The 23358-nt window shown below is 43.5% G+C and overlaps 1 protein-coding gene across 1 annotated transcript in view; it reads left to right on the top strand.

Moving 5' to 3' along the window:
* The window catches only part of tmem266 (transmembrane protein 266), a gene marked incomplete at its 5' end in the record, with an annotated part of 42941 nt that extends 19962 nt beyond the window's left edge, over positions 1–22979 (top strand). The window contains 8 exons of the mRNA XM_061222547.1: positions 2618–2772; positions 5885–5958; positions 7942–7998; positions 8780–8918; positions 13973–14088; positions 16530–16722; positions 20838–20900; positions 21427–22979. Coding sequence (XP_061078531.1) covers positions 2618–2772; positions 5885–5958; positions 7942–7998; positions 8780–8918; positions 13973–14088; positions 16530–16722; positions 20838–20900; positions 21427–22070 — 1441 coding nt within the window. The remainder of the gene's footprint in view (positions 1–2617; positions 2773–5884; positions 5959–7941; positions 7999–8779; positions 8919–13972; positions 14089–16529; positions 16723–20837; positions 20901–21426) is intronic.
* Positions 22980–23358: the final 379 nt, after the last annotated feature.

Below are 23358 nucleotides of genomic sequence, written 5' to 3' on the forward strand. Positions count from 1 at the left end.
CCAGGCATCTCCCTGGGATTTGTTGTTAATAAGTAAAGGCAAATACAAGTTCAGCAGATGCTCGCCATCCCACAGCCAGTCGTGGAGTTCATCCAATGGAACAGTATTGAGGAGGTTGTGTGTGTGTGTGGTGAACACAGGAAGCAGGCCTCGTGGGTTCTTATTTGCCCATGGTGGGGCTAGTAACTGAAAGCAGGCAGTCAAGTATGAGTAAGCCAAGCCATTGATCTCCATGCTTCAGGACTGTCTCCTCACCTAAGACAGCTAGGTCACCTAGGACAGAAGAATTTGGTTCAAGCAGGGATTCAAAGTGCAAAAACCGGAAGTTGTGTAATCCAGCCAGTGGCATTACAGTTGAGATTTTTAGGTTCATTTAAGGTGTATAATGCACAAAAGATATACTCTGAAAAATACTTGTGAAACCTAATTTACTATTCGGCAGCCTGTAGCCGAGTGGTTAATGTGCTTGACTGAGACCCGGAAGGTTGGTGGTACAAGCCCTGGTGTAGAAACAATAAGATCTGCACAGCTGTTGGGCCGTTTAGCAAGGCCCCTAACCACACATCTCTCCAGGGGTGAATGTCCCCTGCTTAGTCTAATCAACTGTAAGTCGCTTTGGATAAAAGCATCAGCTAAATAACTAATCATTATTATTATCGTTCCACAGCAGGGGTTGGTGCGGTGTTTGGGACGGAGCGGATTGGATGAGACTATGTCAGGTGGTGTGGCAGAGCTTGACTTCCTATTTCCTGGTGGTTCTCAGGTGGCATGGGCTCAGCTCCACCTGTGGCTCACAGCCCTGCAACACAGCAGTGGATCTTGGACACGGAGGCCATTTTCCACCTGGCACCCTCACATTGATCTTACAATGCTAGTCAACTCAATCTTGCCCCTGAAGTCTGACTAGCGGGATTGACAAATGATGCCAGTGAAATGGAATCAATCTGAAGTCTATTTTTAATCAATGTTTAATTGTTGCCCCTGGGTGTCGATGATGATGGCGGACGATCCAAACACACTACAGCTCTCTACAGCACTGTAGTACTGACCAGCTGGCTTTGCTTTCAGTCGTTTGTCAGTAAAGTGTCTCCAGATGCTTACTGTAGATAAATGCTCGGGAAATCTGTAAACTGTCAGCTAATTATGCATTTGGTTGGCACATTCAATTATTCCTTCACACATTCCTTATAAGACTTTGGACAGATGGTCGACAACAATCACCCTAATTACCTCATAGTGACGTCTCTTGCTAAATTACCTTGATTTATATCCATTCTACTTGTTTGGAATGTGCTGGTTGCCTGGGCAATAATGGAAAATGGTCTGAAGGTAGCCCCGCATGCATATCAATGCCATCTTTGATGAAATAAAAACTAAAAGTGAAGAAGTGGTTTTATCGGTTGCAGTTGGCTGTGTAATTTTTGTTCCTTTCCCCGCTATCCCTTTCCACCCAATCAGGCAGCAGTATTTAATGGAGGACCTTGCATTGTGTCAGGCATCAACCGCAATTTTATTAATTAGCTGCCAAAGCAAATGATTTAAATGGCTGGGGATTCCACATAATTGTTTGTAATGAATGTCACCATGAAGGGTTCGAGTTTATTGCTGAGAGTTTTCTCGACAGAGCTTGCCTTGCTTCTCTGATTGGTGCAAGCTTGGGGGCAGAAAATATTTTTATATTATATATTTTTGGGGTGGGGGGAGCACAGTTTGATTATCATCAAACATTCTTTTGTTAGCTCAGTTTTGCTTTTTACTGAGAAATGGACTGCTCTATTGATTATGCTGTCTTTGGGTAGCAAATAGTCCGCCCCCCCTGCACCCACACCTACCCTGCAGCCACACCTACCGTGGTGTACATCCACCCAGTGGCCACAGTCATCCGACGCAGCTATGGCCAGGAGAATACGAAGACCTCTTTTTGAAATTCCATTCATCGTGGAGTGGTATATCACAGGGGATGAGAAATACTGCGTTTCTTGGCCGCATTAATTTTCCTCTTTAAATTAATTCAGAGGTTTGTGAAGTGTAGGTTTTACTCAGGCTACATCGATAAAAATTGATGGTGTAATATCAATAAATAACCTTCCGGAGAGAAGAGCTGTTCCACCACAGCACCTGCCCGTATTGCATGGGGCGTTCTCTGAACTGATTGCTCTGACTGAGACGGTGGCCTTGCCAGTTTATAGTGTTCAACTATTTCCGTCTGAGCAAGGTCACTCTAGGCTTGCCTGCAATTAACTTTTGGTGGTCCAGTTAAAATGAAATATTGGATAGAACTACACCCTCTGCTGGCTGGTAACAAGAACATCACGGCTCAAAACGCAAGCCTTTGGTGCACATGTGTGTGTTTATATTCTCCCCCAAAATTATTGCGATAATATATTTATCATACTGATGTGGTATAAGTGTTGTAGTTAAGTACTCGGTTCAATAAAAAAATTTTTTTAAACTTTATTACAGTTCTGTATAATTCACCACTACATGGGTAAACACAACCATATTAGTTTTGTTTTTTCCTTCTATCTCATGTATCTCAGGGATTTTAACAAGAAGATGCAGGATGTTTGCCCTTTGACCTTTGACAGCAGGTGTTTTCCTCTCTCCGTGTCTCCAGGTCGAACTGGCTGAAGCCTTGCTGTGGGCGACGGGCAGCTCTGTGGCAGGTCTTCCTGCTCAGCGCAGGCTTCAACTGCTTCCTAGTGGCCTGCGTCGTGCTGGTGGTGCTACTCCTGGCCCTGGAGCTTCTGATCGACACCAAGCTTCTACAGTGTGAGTCTATGAACTCTGACCTACTGCTATACAGCGAGTACAAACATGTATCGTGACCTGCTCATTTACACCAAGTACAGTACTGTGCAGAAGTCTTAGGCACCTGTATAACATTCTTTACAGGTAAGATTCTTTCAAAAATAATTCAATGAAAGGTCCTAAATAAACGTACTATACATTTTAAATAACAGTTTAGTCATTTGGCAGAATAGTTAAAAACTGAATCAAATCAATATTTTTTGTGACCACCCTTCGGCGTTAAAACTGCATCACTTCTCTAGCCAACGCTGTCCTGCAGTTCTATAAGACAATCAGCAGGGAGGTTGTTCCAAGCATGTTGGAGAACTTGCCACAGTTCTTCTGCAGACTTTGCTTGGCTCCTGGCTTCTGATCTCTGACAGGCTTGATCAAGTTTTTATGTAAAAAGTAATCAATTGCTTACAGTAATATTTTACTTTTTTAAATTAAATACAAAAATGTCTCTGTAAAATTAAATCTTTTGGAAAATGAATATTTGGAAATCTGAAATGTTTTCTTTTATACTAACACACACACAAAAATAAACATATATATAATAAAGTCTAGGGTGCCTAAGACTTCTGCACAGTACTGTATGCACATGTACCGTGACCTGCTCATATACACAATGCATCTAAAGTCTAACAATTGTCAACATACTGTAGTGCCCGTGAATGTAATCTTAGATCAGTTTTTATTGCTCATTAACTCCAGTTATTATATATTGAGATTTTGGAGGGTTATCAGATTGCATCCCTTTATGTAAAGCCATATGGGGTTCATAAGCAGTTCAAAAAATGTTTGTTTTTTTTAAGTATATTTCAGAAAATTTTAAATGAAGGAAAACTCAATGTGATTTGTTTTCTTGTGGAAACTTGTTCCTTATGTGGAGAGGGACCTGGGTGCCACATTTGGTGAGTGAAGGTCAAACAGGACCATGCCACTAACACGATCCTCCTGTATGAAGCAGCATATGGCCTCTGTGAAGGTTGTTCTCATTACGGGCTAAAATACTGCACCTGGGGGAGGCCATAAGGGAAGGATCCTTCTGCATCCAGATCAAACCAGTTTTATTTATTTCCATCTTTTTATCTTTGTCCCCTCATCTGGGATTTCCTGTTTTAAAAAGAACAAAGTCAGTTGACTGCATGTAATGCTTCTCGATATATCTTCTGCTTACAAATCCCAAAATAAAACCCACATGCTTTCTTTTATTTTTTGCAAATACAGCTGCTGACAGGGTGATGTTGTAAATAGGTAATAAAACGTGTTCAGAAGGTTGCATTTTTAGTTCCCAGATGAGAGGGTGCATTTGCAGCTTGTGCAAATGTGCATAACACATGTTCCCCTCAAAGTTAAATAGTTAGCTGTGAACCCCTGGACATTTACCTACTGCCATTCACAAAACTATAATGTAAACTTTAAGTATCTGTGTGTTATGCAGCCTGTAGCCTAGGGGCTAAGTTAAATGACTGGGACCTGGAAGGTTGTTGGTTCAAGCCCCAGTGTAGCTGTGATAAGATCAGTGCAGCTGTTGGGCCCTTGGGCAAGGCCCTTAACCCCACATTGCTCCAGGGGGGGGATTGTCCCCTGCATTGTCTAATCTACTGTACAGTACATTTATTTGGATTAAAGCAACAAAAACCACAATGCAATGTTATGCATAGTTGAGGAGAAGGAAGTAAGGTTGGACTTAACTGCTGCATGTAATTTCGCAGGTATCACTTCAGTCAATGGAATACTTCAGTTGTTACATGACAAGCAAGGCACCCAAGACTAGGGTGTGGAGCCGAGCTGTCCGATTGCGTGTGACAGGGTGGGAAGAAGCCCCCTCGATTGCAGAGTAGGAGGGGGGAAGGGAGAAGGGCGGACAGGCGGGCAGGGCGTACCTAGAGACTTATGGGCCTAATGATTCCTCAGGCTTGTTGCTGGGGTTGAGGGGCCGCGAGTCGATCCAGATATATCACCGTTTCATTCAGGCCTCCGCCGGCTCGGCAAGACGGAGTGAGCGACCGAGGCGAGGGAAACCAAGACGAATGGAGAGGGGACGGATTAGAGGATGAAGGAACGGCGAGAAGCGGGCAGGCTGGATATTAATAGACGGGGGGGAGACGGGAGGGCAAATTAACTGATTGACAGACCGCCCAATGGAGTGGCGGAGACTGATAGACCAGCGGGCGACACGGATGGGGGGGGGGGGGGGGGGGGGGGGGGGTCGTGGGAAACCAATCGGTCAATGGGTGGGTGTGGCCTGCGACCGGGCTGATGAAGTGGTGGGCGTAGTGACTGCAGGCAGTGGCGGGAGGCGCCGTGCAAATGAGGGGGACCGTGAGGATATGAACGCGAATGTCTTGTGACTCGCGGGGCTGAACACAACCAGAAATTGATCGAGGTTTAGGTTTGCGTCCGCCGGTACAAGGCTCTGTGCACGACGTCTCATGGTCACACAGCCAGCTAATGTCGTGGCCCAAATGTCTGCCTTCAATCCAAGGTATAGCCTACAGTATATCCATGATACTATCTCTCTCCCGACTAACTGTATACATTACTGTATTATGCAGTTATTTTTGTTGAATTGGTTTAGCACTTCCACTACAAATCTTCACTCAATCCCCCTCAGTACCCTATTACCACTCTGGTTCTCCTGTGGTTGATTTCCAACCTCAGTACAAACCTTCACCATCGTCATCGGATCATATCACTTGCTTATCATTTGTCAGTTATTATTCATTATCAGTTTTTAGTTGTGGTGGATGTTTTTGCTGCCTGTACAGGCTCAGTGGGAATGTGTGAATTTTCTGCAGGTGCACATTTCCCACCTGAATACTTTTCCCCGACAAGTGTTCCTTTAACACTAGAATTGTTTCACAAAATGTAGTTCTCCAGGGAGCTGCGTTCTGCTACCCGAGCTTTCTTCGCAAGTAACGACACCTTTTGTGGAAGGTGTTGTTGGTAATCATGTGATGGAAAAAAGACACCACATGCCTGCAGGTTCGTGCACAAACGGCTGGATGAGGAGAGGTGGTCTTCTGGCTTGGCTCCAAAATTCCTTTTTTCATTCTCTTTTTCATCTTCCGTCTTCTCTTGCCTGCAGTTTCCAGTGCTTTCCAGTTTGCCAGCATCATCCACTGGATCAGCCTCGTCATCCTCTCTGTGTTCTTCTCTGAGGTGAGCGGATGCTATTTTGTGCCTCGAGTGCTCAGGGCTAATTAAGCTGGTAGGTGTAGGTGGAGCATTATTAAAGGTACTATAGGTAAGATTATTACTATAGGTAAGATTTGTGTTAAAACATTGTTTCTAGACCATTGTAAATCATTGATAAAGGCTCACTGACATTTTGACTCACCCTCTGCCTGTATTTATAGTCCTTAAATTTGGGTTTCAAAATATACAGTTGACTTACCAACACTCCTTACCAAAACATTGTACAGCTGTACAATAAGTCAAGCTCATTGGTTGAAAATTGGTTCTAATTGCCACAGCCAATGGCGTTTCAAAGTCGGTGTGTTCACAGAGAAGGGGGAGGGATAAACAATGTTGTAGTTTGAGGGTGTTTCTTGCTGCAATTCCTCATTTGACCGTTAGGAGTCAGAAATTACCTATTGTACCTTGAATGCAATGGGAGTGTGGGTGATAACGAAAGGCAAGTTGATGGAAAAAACTAACTGGGTACATTCACAATATCCACATTGCCACATCCCCCAAGTTTGGGGTCTTACCCTTATGGAGGAATTATTCAATATTCACACTTTTACTGCAAAAATGTAATTTTAAAAATAAGCACGAAAGAATAAAGCCAAGCCAGGCAAGGACTCTAGCTCTGCTGTTAAATGACAAAATAGTCAATTAGCATTTGTGTTTTGGGTTATTTAAGGTTCTACAGGCAAATTAAATGTTTGTTATGCGGCATATATTTCAAATCTTTGCCAACCAACATTTTTCGAGGGTTCTCACACAGCCAAGTTTTGAAATGCAACACTGCACAATGATTTAGGAAGACTGGTGCTACACTCAATTATTTTAATGAAAACCTTTAATGAGCTACATATGTTTACTTCATCTTAGTAAAAATGACACAGTGGCCATCATTCATTTTTACATCGCAGTCACACACCTTGTGTCAAACGGAGTCACTATATTCAAAAACATTAAAAAGATAAGTGTGCGCACTTCATCCAGATGAACCTACCGGGCACCCATAAGTCATTTAGCATAGAGTAATTTTAATCCTTCACAGTATTATTAACAGAAGTCTACAGTATTTTATGTTGAAGACTTTTTTTTCCCATTAAGTATTATATGGTTTAATAATACATGGGAACTTGAATTTTACTTTCTTTGAAATTTAGTTGCGTTTAGTTATTTCTGTGAGTTAATTTGGGTTCCATTTAATTGACTAAATAACATTTAATAAACTAGGAATGTTCATATTAGAAGGTTTTCCAGTCATTGTTGTTCTCTGAGTACCTGGACCCCACAGCAAAACAGTTGTGCTTATAAGCTTCTTTCATCAAAAGATGGGGACTGACTTCCAGCCTTTGTGTCCACTTTAATCTATTTTCACACACACCCCAGAATTGTGTTAATATCACTTGAAATCCAAGCTGGAATATACTAGATATTGAACATGCCTAAATCAAATCAGCGATTCCAGCTCTGTACAAGACAGTAAAATTGTTTCCATGATTTGTGTAGTTGATGTTATAGACCTTCAGTAGATTTCTTTCACAAAAGAAGCAGTAAAGTGAATGGGTAATTTCACAATGTGGTCAATTTACATTTTATTTTATATTCATAATTTTTGTATGGGTTCCATTCACTTGGTTGGAGAAACAAATGCCAATCTCAATTATTTGAGGTTATCGTGAGGTTAGAAGATGAAAATGGATGTGGCCATATCTCATTTACTGCTACTGTAGCTGCGATGCGTTTAAAAAAGGGTTACTGAAATCCTACATTCGCGTAAAAGTTCAGCTGGCTTTAAAAAGCTGGACCAAAGAACCTGCGCATTTTTCAAATCTGCTGATAAAAAAGTTAATTTCCCTTGAGCCTGTTTTACCTCTTCTTGCTATCTCCCTCTTTCCCTCACTCACTATCCCTCTCTCTCTCCATCCCTCCCTCCCTCCCTCTCTCTCTCTCTCTCTCTCTCAGACTGTCTTCAGGATCGTAGTCCTGGGGATTTGGGACTACATTGAAAATAAAGTTGAGGTAAGCGCCCTGGGCCCTGTCTGAACCAGGTCTGATGTCTGTACTCAGAAGTGCTGAGAGTGAAAAGGGAGCAAGCTTTTCTGCCGCCCCAAGCCTGACCGGACTGCCGCTGATGTCAGTCTTTGATGGGCAAGCCAGAGCTTCAAATTAACAGCGCGCTTCTGGAGACTGTGGGCAGTGTGCTCACTGCTTTAAATAGACTCCTTTTTCTGTTTTCTCTGAGGTAGCCCGAGTACCCTAATTACAAAATGGTATCTTCTTAAAGGTGTGAAAGCAGGTCATTTGCATCCATCGAGACTGCTCTGTGCTGTTAGAACGGCACCTCTTCCTGTCTTTCTCCATTTCTGATCTTACAGGAGAAAGAAATGGAACAGGGCTTCATAGATTTCAGAAGTAGCATTCTGAAATTAAACTTTTTTTTAAATTAAAAATAATAAGCATTTTAGTCTTAAGATCTTATTTAGAGCAGTTGTCATTTCGAGATTTACCAATAGAATAAGAAAGTTTCACTTGTCAAGGAAATTTCATCTCAAGTGGAATAAGAATCTTTCTCTTGTCACGCAAATTGACGTAAAATAAGCTACTATTTTCTCCTTGAAAAATAAGGTCTTAAGTCTTATTTCAAGACTAAAATTATTCTTAAGACAGTCACTTTTTGCAGTGATGGCCAAAGCAGATTTGCAGGTTTCAGTTTTTTCTCTTTGAAAGCCATCTCCGAACAATCACACGTTTCCTCCTGACGTGCGTTTACCGTGAGCGCTGTGTCCTGTGCCCTTGGCAGGTGTTCGATGGCGCGGTCATCATCCTCTCCCTGGCCCCGATGGTGGCCTCCACAGTTGCCAACGGACCCAGCAGCCCCTGGGACGCTATCAGCCTCATCATCACCCTGCGCATCTGGAGGGTCAAGAGGATAATCGACGGTGAGCACCCGCCTCTATTCCAGCCCACCTGGTGCCCTAGTGACATCATCTTTGTGCGACAGATGTGACCACAGTTTCGCTACATTAGCCAAACATTCAGCTCTCACATTCCTTGCTCTCTGCCCCCGAGGTTGAGGTCAGTAAGAGTTTCTGTTACAGTAATATTTATGATGAAGCAGGCCCTCAAACAGGACATCTTTCACTACTGGTATTGCCCTTGGTGATGTGCTTTTCTTTGTCACAAAATGTAATTAAACAAACTCTATAAGTACCAAGAAAGCCCACTGCCACTGAAGAGACAAGATTAGAAAGGGTTCATTTCCCCAGGCGGAGTCATCTGTGGAATAGAGGGTGTTGGGCAGTACTTTTTTTTCTGCCTTTTGCTTCATTTTGGTCTCGCACTACATTTATATTTAGGTGAAGAAACTTTCCCCATTTCCTGAGTGAAATCAGGCTAACCCATATTTGGCAGGTCATCTGAGGGTTGGCTACATTACCGTTGATTTTGTAGAACACTTAATTTATCCTCTATAATTTTGTACATTGACATGACAGATTATGGAGAAGATGCCAGCTTTGAATTTGCAAAAAAAAAGGTAACCTTAAAATTACTGTATTGGAAAATCAATCTAGCATTGACAGCATAATAACTCTCCCCATTATTATACATCTACTTACAATTCATAACCATATATTTATTGACCATGTGAATGGCTGGTAAATTGCCAGCATTCATTTCTTCTTAAATGATATTGATCTTTAACCCTCAGTCCAAACCAATGAGTGTGACCTAATATTTGTGATGAATAAAGATTGTGTCCTTAGTTAAAATGCACTAAGCTGGGGCACCTTCTGTCTGACTCCCTCTAGCTGTTGCTCCGCATAAAGTTTTTTTTTTTTTTGCATCAGTTAGGAGAAACAGCCTGTGTGGTCACCCCAGTGCCAAAACTTTAACCCTTAACTGACATTTCAAATACAGCCTTTACACTGGCTGGAGCTCCACACTGGCTTGTACTTTCACAAAGCCCTGAAGATTGCTGAAGCTTTTGAAGGACGGAAGCATTACATTGTATATGTATCTGTATTACAGGCTTTACAGACCAGGTTCATTTTATCTAAAAGTATAAAATATATATTTTATGAGAGATATATACACTCAGTGAACACTTCATTAGGTATTTATTAGACCTAATTTTTAGACGTATTAAGTCTTCTGCTGCTGTATCCTATCCACGTAGAGGTTTGACGTGTTTTGTGTTCAGAGATGCTCTTCTGCATACCATTGCTGTAATGTGTGGTTATTTGCGTTACTGTCACCTTCCTGTCAGTTTTGACCAGTCTGGCCCTTCTCCACTGACTTCTCTCATTAACTCAACATTTTTGCCCACAGAACTGCTGCTCACTGGATGTTTTTGTTTTTTGCACCATTTTCTGCAAACTCTGGAGACTGTTGTGTGCAATAATCCCTGGAGATCAGCCTTTTCTAAGATATTCAAACCACCCTGTGGCACCAACAATAATACCATGGTCCAAGTCACTTCACTTTCAGACATTTGGTCTGAAAAACAGTTGAACCTGCATGCTTTTATGCATTTAGTTGCTGCCACATGATTGGCTGATTAAATATCTGCATTAACAAGCTGGTGTACAGGTCTACATAATAAAGTGATCACTGAGTGGATATACAAAATTTTCCTAAAGGGCAAATATGGCTAATTTTGCTGAGGATTCCCTGGGTATCCTTCAAGGGCCTCAGTGTCTCTGGTCTTCTGGATACCCGTGCTTTAGGTAACGTGAGCAGTGAAAGGCTTTAACAAACCAGAGACTGTAGCGAAAGCTACAAGTGTTCCAATTTCTCTGCCTTTGTTTTTACTGTGTTGCGATGTATCAGAATAGCTCAATGTGCTGATTCAACACACTCAGCAAGAAAGGCAAAAACAATCCAATGCAATCACGGCCCTGGAACCAAATCAATGAGCCACACTGCAGAAGAAAGTAAGCATCTGTCTATCAGATCTGTGTCCTTTCTGCTGACACCTTCCCCAACCACCCACACAGGAGCGAGAATGTACACACACACACACACACACACACACACACACACACATGCACACATACACACGCACACGTACACACATACACACACACATATACACACACATACACACGCACAAGTACACACATACACACACACATATACACACACATACACACGTACAAACACACACACACACATACACACATACACACACACACACACACACATACACACACACACATATACACATATACACACATACGCGCATACATACAAACACACACACACATACATACACACACACTCACTCACCCATACACACACACACACACACATACATACATACATACATACATACACACACACACACACACACACACGCAAACACACACGCATATACATACATACACACACACATGCATGTACACACATACACACACGTACACACACACCCACGCACATACACACACGCACACACCCTCTCTGGCACCCTTCTCTAATTCTTTCCTTTTGTAGAATCAATGGTGAAAACGTATTTTAATATTAGAGTTTGCATATTATGAATTGAAAAATAGCCTGCAAACATGTTTAGTTCACTGAAAGCAAAAATTAAAGAAAATACATTGCAAAGTGCATTAGTAATTCTTAAAATGCATGCCTAATCATTTTCTTCTTGCATCCAAAATGGCATTTAGCAATATTCTTATTTAATTTGACTTATTTGTTTGAAAACAGAAGAAGCCGTAATTAAATGCAATAGTGTTTGCAACAGCACACATTGCTGGAAATGCAAAATGGTTATTCTGGACTTTGTGTTTCAAATGCGTTAAGTCTAAATGTTGCAACGTTTGCAGGCCTCGCACAAGTCTGATGTTGTACTGCAGTGTCCTTGGAGGCATGAATAACGGTGTGTCTTTTAGATTTAGAGCCCCCTAGGGTGGGGGAGGCTGTCTCTTTTCTGAGCCCGGTTCAGCAATGGTGTGACTGATATATTTAAATGTGTTTTTACCAGCTCCTGTCACCGGTTTCACACCCCCGTATCCCCAATCAAGAGAGCACATCGCCACACCAGTCCCCTGTGTCACACTTGTGATTATGCGGACAAGGCGTTAGACAGTCCTCCTCTCTGCCCCCCGGTGGTGAGGGAAAGCATTACACCTCTGCTTCCTTCCTACCGCATCACTGCCTCTATTAATAGTGTCCGTGAATAGAGGCAACGGTGTCTGTCAGCGCCCGTGTAAGAACGGCACATTTGCAGCTGCCTCCCTCATTTCAGACCAGAGATACCCCCCACCTGCGTGATCCGTTCATAAATGGATAAATGTGGAGACTTTGACTAGCCGGTGCAGACAGAGAGGGACCAGAGCCCACTGCTTACGCACGGAGATCACACGCCCTGTCTAAAAGAGGAAACGCGCGAGGGCTGAAGCCGAGACTTGGCCACGTCGCAAGTGTTACCTGGCAGGAAGCCATTTTGAGACACCAGGGCCTGTATATCTCAAAGTGCAATGTCCTCATGATTTACTTACACGGTGGAGTCAGATCAAAGCAATCTTGGAGTGTAAAGCATATATACCGGTGTGATTTTATTGCAAGTCTCTGTGTAGAGGAGAGGGTTACGTTCTTAAATATTGATCACAGCCATTTCCATGACCACCATTGAGGGCACTAAGGTTGTGTTCATAAAAAATAAACATTTTTCAGACACATATTAAACAATTTCTGTCAGTGTATGATAGTGTTTTTTTTTTCACCTGAAGAGGGCAGCAAAACATGACTCATGTCAAGTCTGCCTCCATCTAGCCACTATATGTGAATAAGAAAATTACTACTTCCTATCTTCATTAAGCTCAGCTCTGTCAGAAACGATCTTTGTTTTGTCTATCGACAGAACAGTTCTGTTAGTCTGAACCATAGAACTGTAGAAGAACTCTGGCTGGATCCTGCCTGCAGGGTGCTTGCATGCTCTCCCTGTATTTGCATGGGTTTTCTCGGGTACTCCAGTTTCCTCCCACACCAGAAGACCTTACACCTGCCATTGACTAAGGCACTGCCCTCAGTACTGAAGTTGGTCCCAGGGTGCTGCACTGTGGCTGTCCACTGCTCCTAAGTAACTAGGATGGGTTCAATGCTGAGGACACATTACCTTACAGGGTTCAAAAAAAGTATATCTTACCTTAACTAGAATGGCAATTGCAAAAAATCTCAAATCTCAAAATGACATTTTTAATATGACTCAGTCTTTTCTCTGGCTAATGTGTCATGCCATGTGAAGATGTTCATTTTTGTCCATTTTACACAGTGGTATGCCTGCCATGGTAACTGTTAGCAAGCAAGGGGAGGTTTGGTTCAGTTGCTATCACTTTGCTTGGTAAAATAAGTACAGTGCTGTACATTGTACTGTATTTGTGATTCATCAATGAATTGGGAAAAAGTGAATATTGGAAAATTGTTTAATTACTTAAAAAGGATAGGTGTGAATAATGTGAATCTAGCCCAAAGTTGAATTAAAATTTGTCATGCTTTTAACAAAGATTTTTCAAAAAGTACACTTTTAAGTACTATAACTACAAGAAAAGTCACATCCCTCCGAGGGCTTGAGTCTAATACCCATTGTATTTTTGGGTCCTGGTTACAGAGAAGTGAGGTGCTCCATATTTCAGGTTCTAATAGAGTGATAATTTAATGCACGGAAGAAATGTCATGTCATAGGTCTGTGTAAGACATGAGACTATTTAATTCGATGAAAATAACGAGAGTGATATAAATATTACCAAATATTTGTAAAAATAGACACTCCAAAATTTAGTTTGATGTGGATAATTAACAAGATATTAACAATCGCACAGCTGTTGGGCCCTTCAGCAAGGCCCTTAACCCCACATTTCTCCAGGGGGGGTTGTCTTCTTTTAGCCTAATCAACTGTAAGTTGTAACATGTAATGTAACGTATTATTCTTGACAGTCTGGCAGGCCCCTGCTTTAGAGTAACAGCGGTGTTTGTGTTCTCCTCCCAGCCTACGTCCTCCAGGTGAAGGTGGAGATGGAGCTGGAGATACAGCAGTACGAGAAGGCCAAGGCGGTGAGAGAGGACCAGCTGGACCGGCTCACCCAGATCTGTCAGGAGCAGGCAGTGAGTCCCCGTTGCCATGGCGATGCCCCCCACACACTGCTGACCCTCACCGACACATGTCAGCGTCACATGTCATCTTATGTGAAATGGCACCCGGGGGGGAGGTGACCCACTCGACCTTCGGGGGCCCCAGACTTCCAGGGGCCCTGCTCTACCGCGTCATTCTTAAAGTTCTCACTTTCACACAAGCTCAGTCAGTCAGAGCTTTGCTGCCATCACAGCTGCTCATTAATTACATTAGTTTCAGAATAAAATTACATGCAAATTCATATTGGAATGAGTACAGCTCATGGTTAATGGTTAAATAATTATACGTTTATCCTATGTTTTGCGGTACATATTCATGTAACTAATAGCCTAAATTACTTAGCAGTTAACAAAGTCATTAACTAATTATACATTTTCATGCTAAATTAATGTAGTTATACATAATTAATTGATGATTAACAACTACGTTAGCTAATGCCAATTCATGAACATCATTGTAAAGTGTAACAAATTTGTATTTGGCATGCACTTGAGCTTGCGGATCTCACCGTATCTGCCACTTGGTGGCGCCCTTGCAAAATGTGCTTCTTTATGTCAGAGTGGGGCAGGGATGGGATTGGTTCAGTAGCTGGGATGATGGCATCTTCGTGTGCAACACCTGCCCTATTTTAGAATCATATTTTACATTAATTCATGCCTTAATGTTTTGCTATAGTGAGTAGTGGTTTATTTATTAACAATTTTCCAATATTATGTTAACATAGAGAAACCAAATAGGTGTACATATGGTACTGCATCTCTGACTTCATTACTGAAGTCATTACCCACACAGGATTCCTGTCTGTAAACATAGCCTGTTGTGTTACCTGAGGAGTCTGTCAGTCACAAAGGGCCTAAGAACAGGTGTATGTGGGCAGTAATGAGATCGCATGACAACTGTTTGCTCATGTGGCTTGTGTCTAACCTTAATTCGTAAACACAACTACTTCAGGAATCCATTTGAAACTCATCCGATTATCATCACTTACATCCTCGCTGGATTGTTAAGTGTAATTTGTGTCACACAAAGATGATAATACCCTTCTGCGCCTTCTCTGACCCATAATAATGGGTGTTACATTTGCAAAGTAAATCTCATTAGATTAAAAATATTGTCATGGGTTTTCTCACAAGAATGACTCACATTTTCTGCCAGCAGAGGGCAGTAAAATGCCATATAAATGTGCTGATGACCAACATATTTCAATTAAAAAAAAAACATCTCAGAAACAATTGCACAGTATTAAAACTGTGCTTTTTCCTATGAAACTAATTGCATTAAAAATGATAAATAATACGTATGTTGTAATAACTTATTTTAATCTTCATGAAGACCTCTAATTCATAATTTGATTCTTAATATGATGCAATGCGTAATATGGATGTATGCATTATCACTCATAAAAGTAACAGTAAATCTGTGTAAACAGCGTGGATCTGTTTTCCATCCTTGGAGAAGAGTTACCCAGGGATCCATTAACTTCACTTTGCTCCAGAACAAAGTGGTGCGTGCCTGTGTCCTGACATTTACACTGTACACGACCTGGGCTTTTCCAACCTGCCCAGTTTCACCATCGCATTTGTCCCCAACACTTAAGACCCCGGAAATCAATATGAGGCGAAGCAATAACTGCACATAACAGTGGGTTTCAGCCACTGCTGACCTGAACACCAGCTCTTTATGGGATACTGAGCGTAATGGCGGAACACGTTCTGCTGCCATCTGCCCCGGGAGCCCCTTATCCACTGAGTTTGTCTGTATCCATACCAAACCCAGTTATAGGATCGATGGGTGGAACAGGGGAAAGGGGCTGTGATTCTCGGGGGGGAGCAGTGAGAGATTTTGCTTGGACTGAGAGTTACAGAGGCCGGAGGATGAGTTGCTCAGCATTGATTGTGTTTTGCGTTAGGCGCTGGTGTGAGTGTGTGCGCACATGTGTACATATGAGCTTGTGTCTGTTTGTGTCTATGTGTATGTGCGTTATTTTGTATGTACACATCTGTGTGTACCTGTTTATCCCTTTCGACTGTCCGCAATGCGTGTGCACCTCCACATGTGTATGTATTGTGTACTTCTGAATTTCCCTCCTATCTGATCTCCCTCTGTTTTTTTCTCTCTCACTCCCTCTCTCTGCCTCCATCATCCCTCTCTGTCCCTCCCTGTCTCCATCATCCCTCTCTGTCCCTCCCTGTCTCCATCATCCCATTCTGTCCCTCTCTCTGTCTCGTTCCTCCCCTGCTGTCCCTCCCTCTCCCCCCCGTCTCTCCCTCTCCCCCCTGTCCCCCCCTGTCCCTCTCTCTGTCTCCATCCTTCTTCCCTCTCCCTCGCTGTCCCCCCCTGTCCCTCTCTCTGTCTCCACCCTTCTCCCGTCTCCCTCGCTGTCCCTCCCTGCCTCCCCCTCTCTGGGGCTCAGTTTGAGATCAGGCAGCTGCGGGCTCACCTGGCCCAGCAGGACCTGGACCTGGCCGCGGAGCGCGAAGCAGCCATGCAGATCCATCGCGTTTGGGACAAGCAGAGCAGCAGCTTCCAGGTGGTGGACGGCCTGGCCCCCGGGGAGTCGGACGACGAGGGCCACGGCCGAATCCGGGACCCCGTGCCCCCCCCAGGTACCCCCAAAACCCGACAAACAGGTTCCGCCCTTCTCACTCGTTATGCTGACGCAGGCTCAGACTCCCACATGTCCTCCCCCCTCCCCACCTCATATCTGTCGATGTCCGGTGCGGAGCCGCCTAACCAAGGGTTGCGAGAAAGTGGCCGCAAATTTAAAAGGTGCTGCCTCAGCTTAAATATTTATCAACACTTACTCTGTGCTGACTTCCCGTCTGCGATCAATTTCTGACCATCTCCATGATCCATAACCGGTGTGAAAGATTCAATGATAATGAATATCCCCGCACATACAGGAAGGCAACAGCACTATATGAGAGTGGACTTTGGTAAGCAGAGACTGTGGTCTGTTTCATGAAAATGCAGGGTTATGAGGCAGCATTATAAGTCAGGTCAGGAAGGGGAACTGGGAAGTGCTCTTCTGAGTCGCTCCCTACTAAGCTGCACTAATTTGGATGCTTTTGAAGAACCAGCATGTTTCATGCTTCATTTTGAAGGCAGTCTCACAAATTCTTGAGAAAGAAGTTTCCCATTCCCATTAAAATAATGGCAGATGAACAGAGAGACACGAAGGAGGAGTTTTAACAAATTATCATTAATACAATGACTGGGAAACTGATTTTCTAACTTGCTGAGTAGTTTGACATTTGTTTGGCGCAGGTGAACCTTTGGTCTCACTTATGATAAAACCAGGTTGTTAGTCGGGCATATGGACAAACATGTCAATATTAAGTAATGGCAGATACCTCACCAACATGATGTAGACACTGCATAACTGCACACTTCATAGGCTGTTTCACTCCTGAGAGATACTTAACTTGATGTCTCCACAGGCAGCCGCCCAAGTAGGCAGTGAATGCAGCCAGTAAATAAAGCCTTGTTTGGTTTCATTCTCACTTTGCTTTTCCTTTTCTTCCTCATAAAGGAGAGAACTCCCATTAGCTGTCTTTCTGCAGAAAAACGTCTTGGCTGTGAGATATGTAGGCAATTACCGAGGACAAAAAAAAGATAAATGTGACAGCAGATCGCCAAAATGCCAGAGCAGTGTTCTGTTATGTGGCAGAGTTGCCCCGGGCAGGTCTGAGGCAGGGTCCTAAACCCCAGGCATTAGCGCACAACGCAGGCAATCTGGGATCAGTGGAGGTTGAAAAAAGCTTTTAAAGACCTTCTGAATGAAGAGGAACACAGGTACGGTGCACTCGGTGCATTGTGGGGGCCGGCGAGAGAGCGCCTTTCACCGAACATCTGTTCCCTTTCACCTGAAGAGCCACGAGAGCCGAGGCCGCGGTCACACAGTGGACCCCGGGGGATTGTGGGTAAATCTGGCCCGCAGGAATGAGTGTGGCTTTTCCTGAGACGCTGCTCGGCAAAAGAGCACTTAAGAGTGCGGGCAAGCCACCGGGCAGACACGACTTTGGGGTTTGGGCGGTGGGCTGATGACCTGTTCTTTCTCCCTGTCTCCCTCCCACCCCTGCCTGAGGCAATGGCGTCACGGACATTGGTCATTCCTTTTAAAGACACCCCCCCCCCCCCCCCGCCCTCTCCCGTGTAAGTCACTTTCCGTGTCGGAGAGTATGGAAAAGACCAGACGAGGGGCCCACTCTTGTTTTGGGACTATTGTTGTCCAAAGGACAAAAAGCCCATTCTCCCTATTATTTTGTAAACAGAACACAAGGGACCGGTTAGTTGGCGGATTTGTGGTTGTCCATATTGGGAGCGAACGCTTGGGAGTGAAATTCCTTGAGTAAGCGCTCGCAGTAATGCTTAAATTGCTCATTCTTTCTGCTCGCTCCGAGGAAGGATTACTCTGGGATTACCACTCGGAATTCCGAGATGTCGGGGAGGAGAGGGAGTGTCTCTGCCGCTCATTGACGGAAGAAAAATTCCAGAGATGGGGAGAAAAAAAGCCTCTTCTTGTTTGCGTTGTGTTTGAGGATGTGTTTTACTCGATGTACAAGTGTGTAATCTGAACCCGCTTCCAGGGTACCAAAATCACAAAGTGCTTTTGTTGTTCATTCTAAAGCACTTTTTCCTCAGCCCAGAGCTTTGGACACGATAACTTGCCTTTATAAATATAACTTTTCAGAAGGTTCAAGCTGTAACAGCTTGTTACGAAGTACCAAAAAAAGCCTTAAATGGACTCTTAAATGGAGCATACACTCAGTGAGCACTTTATTAGGTATTTATTAGACTTATTTTTTAGTCTTATACTGCTGTCTATCGTTGTGTGTGTTCAGAGATACTCTTCTGCATATCACTGTTCACTGTAATGTATGGCTATTTGAGTTACTGCCACCTTCATGTCAGCTTCTTTCAGTCAGGCCCTTCTCCTCTGACTTCTCATTAACAACGCATTTGTGCCTGCAGGAATGCTGCTCACGGGATGTTTTTTGTTTTTCACACCATTTGCCAACTCTAGAGACTGTTGTGCTTGAAAAACCCTGTCTAGCACCAACAATTACACCACAGTCAAAATCACTTATATCACATTTCTTCCCCGTTCTGACATTTTGTCTGAACAACAGCTGAAACTTTTGACCACATCTGCATGTTTTTATGCATTTAGTTGCTGCCACATGATGGGCTGATTAAATATTTGTACTAACAAGCTGGTGTACAGGTCTACCTAATAAATTGCTCACTAAGTGTATACAGTACTGATTCACAACAAAAACAGTATATCGAGCCTTTCAAATATCCAACACAGTATCTGAGTGTATTGGAGGATGAACACCAGCATATCAAATGCCATTTTAAGCATGCTTGTGTGTGGGTTTTTTTTTTTTTCATCTTTTTTTCAGCTCATGTGTTATTAATCGCAGAGTGATTGTCCTAGTGGTGTTTTAGTGAGTGCAATGTCTCATCTCCTGGGGCAGACCCCGATGAATATTTCAGGTCCGAATCTAAATGAAATTACCCGGCGGAGTCTGCGGCCCGTCCCGTGGGAAGAGGACGTGGCAGTCAGTGCTTTTACTCTCCGGCGCAAGGCACACGGCGTGACGCTCGCTCCGGGCGAATGAGCCACCGCCATCAACTAACCCCCCCACACACACACGTTTTAAACCCCCTGCTAGCCAAGCCTGCGACTGCCACAGTCAGAGACCCTCCCCGCGTGGCCTGACCTCTCGCCGCACAGGGTTTAGTGCTCGCGACCACTCTGCACAGGTGCATTTATAGACCCTGCCTCACCTGTGGAGTTTTCTCATGAGGGAAACGTGCAAGCGGCCATTAGCATGTTTGAGTGCTGATTTTAAACTTTTTGACCATGAGACTCTCTCAAACTTTTAAAGGGTAATTTCTCTGTGGTGTCTTCTCATGGCCTGCAAATATTTAGAGGTTGAAAGGGTATATTTAGGTTATTTTTTAATGGATAGCGCAAAACATTAGCTAAGTGTCCAAAAACTATCTATAGTGACAGTTATTTGCTTGAAACGTTATATTTCATACAAATGTGATTCCTTTGGTAAAAAAATTATGAAATGGTCAAAGGTAAATATTGTTGGTTTTCAGGAGAGGGAAACATAATCGGAGCACCAGTTGTTTGTATTTAGTGCAAGGTGGTGATGAGACTACAGAGGTTATCATGCTGATTGCAGTGTGCATTCAAGAGACAGCTGAATACCTCAATGAATATTTATTTCATCATTTGTACCATCATTTTAAATTGTGCAACTACCTTGATTTCAGTTTGTAATTAATACTCATATTTTAATTCATTTATGTAATCAATGTACAGCTCTGGTAAAAATTGAGACCATGTTCAATTGTTTCACCATGTTTCACTGTTTATTAAATTTGATATTCTTTCATGAACTATTGACCACATTTGATTTCCCAAATCAAAAATAGTGTCATTCAGGACAATTATTTGCAGAAAATTGTAATTGTCCAAATATACATCAAGTCATGCAAACGACACACGTTTATACCCAAAAATAACCCATGAGAATAGCAATGTCTTTACTAACAAAGGGTTCAACGGACAATATTTGGTGGAGTAACCCCGATTCTATTTTAAAAAACATTTGGTGGTCTCTCAATTTTTTTTCCTGACCTTTTTCTGTATGTTCAAGCATTCTGGAACAAAGACAATATCTGCCCACTCTCTTTTCAGACCCGGTGGTTTGCGATGACATGAACAACTACATCAGCCAGTATTACAGTGAACCCAGCAGTGGTAAGAGCATAGCCACTTTACAGTCTGAATGCCACTATATTCAGCCCCCTAAGCTGGTGACCAAAGTGAGAACAGCCATTTACCTTTGCATGTTAGCCATTTAGCTGGTGCTATTATCCAGAGCAAATTGAAATTATGGCACAAAGAAAAAGGCCTGGATTCATAAATAGATCACTAACATTCCAAGTAGCTATAAATGAGAGCGTTATGATCAGGCCATTGCAGACAGGCGATAGGTAATCCTTTGTCGCATTACTTGTTGAAGGGAAGGTAGAGGGTTTTTTCTAGGGAAATATAGGATGGATAGGAGACATGGAAACGGGGAATAGGAATTATGGTGGATAGTTACGAGTACACATACACACATTAGTCTTTTTTTATGTGTCGAAAAAGAAGTATGAAATGAGTGACTGGACGGAAGATGCAGTTGGCACAATACAAAAATGTTGCCACAATAAAAACGCTGAACTCCAACTATAAGTGCTAGGTAAGTCCCGACGATGTTGTTTGTGTTGTTTTTTGGTAGACATGGGGGTTCCGGAATTGGGTGCGCGCATCATCACCACGGCGGCCATCGACGTGCACCTCCCCGACAACCCCAGCCGGCCGTCCTCGGTCCTGCGGAGCGCCGACACGCCCTGCGGCCTGGAGCGCACGGGCAGCTCCGTCAGCGACACGTCCGTCAGCGCCTCGCGCTCCACGCCCAGCTTCTCCACCCGGGGCCAGAGCCTCAGCAGCCACACGCTGGGCTCCACCACCGACTGCAGCAGCAGCACCACCCGCGAGCCCTCCTCCTCCTTCGACACCGGCCCCCAGAGCCGGCCCCCGCCCTACCGCAGCGCCGCCCTCTCCCCGGGGCCCGGCCGGGGCCCCCGGGACCCCAGCGCCGTGGTGCAGGAGCTGCTCTCCTCCCTGTCGGGGGACTCCTGCCTGGCCCAGAAGGGCCTGGACCCCGTCAACCTGAAGCTTCCCAGCCCGGCAGGCTCGACCGAGACCAGCCCCGAGATGGAGCACCGTGTCAACATCTACAACCGCAAGAACCAGGAGAGCCTCAGGGTGTTCCAGACCAAGCCTCTCATCCACCTGCAGGCCAGCGAGCCTCCCCTGGGGGAGAAGTACCGGCTCCTGGGGCGTGCCGACACCCCCTTGGGCCGCCTGCCTGACACATAGTGACCAGGGGGAGGCGCTGTCCTTCTCCTCGTGCTCTCCTGCTCAGATGCTACAGATGATTTCCTCGCGCCTCTGATATAAAGGCAGAAAGATAAAGTGAACAAAATGGATTGGTTTTTGGTGAACTGCGGACACTCCACCATTCTCTTGCTCCTCTGGGGCGGCAGTGACGGACACTCCTGCCCAGAAATTGCACAACTATACCTGGGAGGTGGGGAGGGTGTTCTTTTGAGCCAGCACCGGATAATCATCAGGAATTACTGTTTTTAATGAGTCCCATTGTGAAGAAGAGGAAAAGCCCCCATGTATATGAAACCAGCAATGAAACACACTGAAGTTCTTACAGAGCTAATGTTGAACAATGTTTAAGATTAGGCCAAACAAACGGTTACCAACAGTTTAACAGTTGGGGATGGTTAGGGGGGTGGGGTTAAGGGGGAATAATTGCTGGACTGACAGTTTTTTTGTTTAATTTTTCTTCTTTTAATGAATGACTTTGACAATATGTACAGTCTTCTCTGATCCAGCTACTGCAGGGTACATTTGATTGGAGCAAATTTCTTACCTTTTATCTTTCTACAGTAGAGATGATGACATTTGTATTCAAATTAACAAAGGTTAAACTGCACCATCTCCAGCCTTTTTAATCTGGAGGAAAGATTGACCGAAGGAAGGAAGTGCATATTGAATGAACAGCTTACTGGAGAACTGAGAGGAACTAGAATGCTCTAGAATGGAATGCTTGCAGCATGAACCTTTAAAAATGATCTGCTTTCCAAATATGGCAAACTAACCCTGTGCACTTTAATGTTTACAGATATTTTATAAACAAATACTGGAGGAAATTCATTTCAGACTGCAGGTGTCATTCAATTAAAAGCCAAGTTTCTAAAACTGTGGGAAATTGTATTTGCCTTGTTCATGTCCATTACTTACTGAGTGCCATTGAAATCCCATGCAAACCACATTAACACATTTCTGCCCATCTGCGAATGTAGGCTACTACAAGGTAAGAAATATAGGTAAGGTAATTTTTGTACGATATATTGGGAATAGTTATGTTATCCTAATTATAGTTATAATACCTATGTTTGGAACTGTAAATTGAAAATACATAATCAGGGACATAATTTCAGAGGTTCAATGGTAAATTAAATACTCTGTGTCAGTGCTTTTTGTTATATATCATTTTGATTGTCCAGGGAAAACAAGTAAAGAAACTGTGAAACAATACTGATATATACAGACTATATATATACTATGTCTTGTTAAAATAGAATATATATTT

Source organism: Conger conger, chromosome 15 (assembly GCF_963514075.1).
Source record: "Conger conger chromosome 15, fConCon1.1, whole genome shotgun sequence".
Taxonomy (NCBI): domain Eukaryota; kingdom Metazoa; phylum Chordata; class Actinopteri; order Anguilliformes; family Congridae; genus Conger; species Conger conger.